Source organism: Chaetomium globosum, genomic scaffold (genome assembly GCF_000143365.1).
Source record: "Chaetomium globosum CBS 148.51 scaffold_29 genomic scaffold, whole genome shotgun sequence".
NCBI classification, from domain to species: domain Eukaryota; kingdom Fungi; phylum Ascomycota; class Sordariomycetes; order Sordariales; family Chaetomiaceae; genus Chaetomium; species Chaetomium globosum.
The window spans coordinates 1-4,890 of NT_166016.1; the positions used below are offsets into that span (position 1 = coordinate 1).

The 4,890-nt window shown below is 55.6% G+C and overlaps 1 protein-coding gene across 1 annotated transcript; it reads right to left on the reverse strand.

Annotated features, from left to right (window-relative positions):
* Positions 1 to 905: 905 nt before the first annotated feature.
* Positions 906 to 4,701, reverse strand: CHGG_11120 (uncharacterized protein; the record flags this gene model as incomplete). Its single annotated transcript, XM_001230267.1, has 5 exons — positions 906 to 1,207; positions 1,359 to 1,933; positions 2,110 to 3,415; positions 3,466 to 3,515; positions 3,623 to 4,701. The coding sequence occupies 5 exons, from the start codon at positions 4,699 to 4,701 to the stop codon at positions 906 to 908; spliced, it is 3,312 nt and encodes a 1,103-aa protein (XP_001230268.1).
* Between the last annotated feature and the right edge of the window lie 189 nt (positions 4,702 to 4,890).

Consider the following 4,890-nt stretch of genomic DNA (forward strand, 5'->3'; position numbering starts at 1 on the left):
GTGTTGGCATGGGGCGGGGGGTGGGGGGGGGTGGTTGTTTTCAGTGTTCCCTTCGTTGTGTTTTCTCGGGGGGCGCCGTCATAGAAAGAGATGTAAAATACCTATGGGGCGGTTGGATGAACAGCAAAAAAGCCTATTAATATTCGCAATATAACGGTACCGTTTCCAGACGAACTGTCCGCCCTCAGTTTCCTAACAGCTGTTGATCCCAGCCCAATAACACAAACCAAACCACCTCATTGTAAAAAGTCACTCGCTCCAACTACTCCAACAATCTATACACCCCCTACCCAACACTCCCTAAACACAACAACCTGCCTCCCTAGCTACGCCCCTCCTCCTAAGCCTCATCCAACCCCCTCAAAAACGCCCTCCTCATAACCACCCCCTCCCGCCCATGCTTATCCACCAACGGTTGACGGCTCCTTAGTCTAAACTGTTGAATATCATAAGCTAATATCACCCCGCTCGTTTTATGTGACTGGTTTACTTAAATAAGCCGCTGAAACACCATTGAGTCGTTCATGTAAATCAACCGCTTGTTGCGATTGAGCCGCTAGTTTTGCTGAGTCGTTTAAATGTTAACTGAGCCGTTATCACAACGGCTTGTAAACTGTGAGCCGTTTGTTGTTGTGAGCTGCTCCGACGTTTAGCCGCTTATTCAATGTGTGCGGTTCGCGGTGTTGCCGACCCGGTTCGCTCGCATCGCGCCCCTCCACGCCCGCCGGATCCACTCTGACCCACTTAAATACACGCTTATGCAGGGCTCAACTGGTCAATTCTGCTGGCACGCCAGGACATGCGACGCGCGCGACACGTCGCATATCCCGGGGAGCCAGCACACTCAAATGAGGTGCTCTTTTACATGCCCTGTCGTTCCTCGCGATCCATCCGTCCATTGCGCATCAAGTGAACTGCACGCGCCAGTTAACCCAGAGTAGCTCGGTATCCGCCTCCAGCTCAGTGTTCCCGATGCCTGTAAGCAGGCGGCGACCCGGACCAGTCGTGAAAGGTACCATATAAAGGCGATCGCGGCGTAGAGCAGGCAGGCCGATAAGTCGGTGTCGACAGTCCTCGAGCGAAGCCGCCATGGCAATGTTGGCACCAGACGCGGCCATCTTCAAGATCGGAAGTCCGGTCAGGGGCTCGGTGCTGCCGGTGTCGGCGAGTGGCGTGATGACTAAGAACACAAAGAACTGGCCAGAACCTGACAGGAATATTTGTTAGCGCTCTGGGCGTGGTTGGTCCGTTGTCTCGTCAAGCGCAGTTTGCTGATCGATAGAGTGGTGGCGGGACGCTTGTCGGATACCCCGCTCCATATGGGATGATGACGAGTCGATCAGAAGGTTCTGACTCACCATGCACTGCTTCGTGCGTCATGATATGCTCAAGTCTGCCGACGTTGCCGTCGCGGTACTTCACGAATTGGCCCCGCTGATAGACCAAGCGCTGGACACCTTTGGGTTTGGTGCTGATGGGTCCGTCTCCAAACGAAACCTTCTTCCACCACCTGATATGCCAGTTCGTCGTCACAATAATGTTCTTGTCATAGTCCACCCGGTATGCATCGCGAAGCATCCAAAGGAAGGTTGGCACCAATGCGCCCTCACGAACGGGAAAGCCCATGTCCTGGTATACACGAGCCTTCACCAAGACCAATACACTTGCATTGGGATGCAGGTCGTCACCAACAATGATGTCCCAAATCGAAGAATCGTCGTCATCGTTCTGGAGACCTTCGCGCGGTAGCAATGATGAGAACAGAGAAGGGGCTGCCGATGCCAGATTCTTGATGTCGGTGGTGATATCGGGGTCGTCATAGCGAAAGCCGTCGAGTAGTGTCAGTCGAACCGTCTGCAGCATATTCTCGTACGCAAGGCAGTCCTTCTCGGGGTTACGATGGTTCATCGTGAGCACGATATTCTTCCAGAGCCTGGTCACGTATCAGCCCTGTCGCGACGAGAGTATGGGAGGTACTCCTTCCCATGGTACTTCTCCTTGGCGTGCGGGGGGTGGGTGTCGGAGACTCGAGCAAGGGTCGGTCGGAAAGGAGGTACTTCATCGACCTGTGGCCCACTATTAGACTTTTCAGGGGGCACTATCACTTACTTGTGTTTCAACTCGCCAGGGAGAACCATCATCAACGACACCAAGCCATATTGACGGAACACGTCGACATAGTGCAGGCCAACATGTACGTTCGGACGCTGCGCCCACTGTCGATATTTGCTGGCCTTCTGGGCGACGGTAAGCTGGCCGATGTTGATATCATCGTCGACAGCTTCCTCGTCCTCTTCGATGACCGGCTCGATAGTGTTGCCAGCTGCGGGACGAGGCGCGGAGGGGGCAACGGATCCGGCGCGGGATGATGCAAGTGAGCCACGACGCCGGGCAGCGGCAGCAGCGGCAGCGCCAGTAGCAAGGTTAGTAGAGCGCGACGCAGCCTCGCATATCAATTGGAACATACGGCGGCTAATTCGGATCGTGTCCATGATAGTCGCAGGGTCGCGGTCGTTCGCATCGAGTTCAGGTGCTGATAGGATCTCGTTGGTCTTGACGATTGCCGCTAGCACCAGTGTCAGTATCTCGACAGCGCTCTTGTGCTCGACCTTGGATGCTATAGCCACATCAGTGTTGGTGGCTTGCCCGCGGGTGAGCTCGGTTTGCGAGAAAACACCCCGTACTGCCTGAACGAAAGGGCGCTTCAGATCTGCCTCCGTCAACCACAATAGCGAGATGATGGTCATCAGAACCGACCATCGCGCATGCTCCTGCAGACTGTAGTTGAGTACGTTATATGGGGACTGGATTCGGGCCCAACCAGGGGGGAAAGGCATCTGGCGGAGGATCTTCGAGTATGCGACGACGGCATCAGGCTTCAACGCAGCATCAATCAGGATCTGGTGAGTCATCTTCGTGATACCGTTGAACTCGGAATGTGCTGCGTCGCCGGGACGACCGCTGATGAGATCTAGTGCTGGCGCAACCTGTTGAACTGCAGGACGGTCAAGCGATATACCGTGCTTCGTCGAAAACGCCTGCTTGCGGTACTTCTGAGGCAGGTCGTCCATTGCACGACGTAGTCGGAGCATCTCGACATGGGCCCGTGTCTGGTCGAGTATGTTGAAGTCCAGTTTATCGCGCTTCTCGACAGGGATCCTACAGTTACGGCAGCCCAGGTTAGCCGCCACACTGAGACAACCCGAGTTATCCTGTTGCTGCGGCATATCGCCAGTGAAGGCGATGATCGGGGCACACAACAGGGTCTCCACACCATTGATGGCAACGGTGATGCCCTGGTCGAGGGCCTTGAGTGGGGCGAGGGCCTTCATCACATCGTCGAAGTTGGCGCCGTGCGGACCTAGGGTAACCGGCAGGACGTTGATCTGCCGTGTATGCTCGCTTCTCGGCATCGCTGCAATCTGCAGATAACAACCCATAATCGACTTCGTCATCGTGCGGTACAAGCCGAAGCCGTCATTGAAGTCCAAGCATGGGAGGGACCGAACTTGACCCTGTTCAGGGCCAATAGCGAACTTGTTGATGAGCACCTCTCGACCGAACTGTATAACCTCAAGCGCCGGGGACAGGTGGGACCAAGCATGGTGGCATAAAAGCACACTGTTCCTTCATGAAGATGCGGCGGATGAGTGGCATGCCGATGCGCTCGCGTGGATCGTCGTCGAACTCCACCTGGCTACCAAATGCATAATCGAAACCGATATCGGTGCGACGACCGCGAATCTTGGCCGATGGAACGAGCTCCATCGGGCTATAGCTCAATACCCATTCGTTGTCTGTAACGTTGTCGCGTGTTGGGTTGGTCTTAATCTCGATCGCCTGGTTCGCAACGATATTCTTGATAACATGGCCACGGAGTACCCGCGCGATAACGAGTACAACGTCACCCTGCTGAGCCTGGTCGACGTTGTTGTTTGATGCGGCTATCAAACCGAGGTCTCGAGTGCTGTCGCGACGGTCGCGGTATACTGCCATAACTTGGCCGACGTGAGGCTTTGACGTGTCATCTGCACTGTGACAGTGCCTGCAGTCGCGGAATGTGCACTCGAAGTCGACGATGTCGCCGGGGAAGATCGGGTCCTTTGGGCTGGCTGGAAGCGGCGGGTACCAGACAAAGACGCCGCTAGTGGTACGCACTGAACCAGCCCACTGCATGGAATGCCAGGCTTCGATAGGGCTATCGACGAGGTCGGCTAGACCATAGTGCATGCCCTTGGCCAGTTGCGAACCTTCGATACGGCTGAGGAAATCTACAGGGTTTAGGAAGAAGAGGTCCTGTGTAGGGTTCTCACCCGTCGTCATGGCGGTCACCTGGCGTGACGAGGAGAGCTTCTTGGGGTTGAGTGGCAGGTCCTTGACGGTTCTCATATCGATGTGCGGCAACGATTCGCGGACGTGACGCTTGAGCGTATCGAGACTGTCGGGTAGCCGGTTAACTTTGTCGGCGTCACGACCGAGCAATTTGAAGAGCTCTAGCTGTGTGGCATACTGCTTTCGTGACACGCCATTCACGATGCAGTAGAGGCCCCAGCCAAGGGCGAAGTCAGACAGTCCATGGATCTTGCGGGGTTGCTTGATCGACTCCGACGCCGCGAAAGGATCCGTCATATCCTCGCCATACTGGTGATACGCCTGCCAAGGCGTAGCAACGGCGATCTCGTCGGCAACATCCTCGGGCATCTGTGGCATCGACCTCGTCGTCCTGATCCTCGACGGTATCAGCAATGTATTGGTACTCGGCCAATGCCCGTAACTCCGACTGCAGTGGCGCATCGTCGGCAACCTGTTTTCGCCAGTGTCGGGGTCGGGGTCGGGATAAACGACGTGGTCTTCTTCGATTGCAGCATGACTAGCGCATGGGCAAGTTCG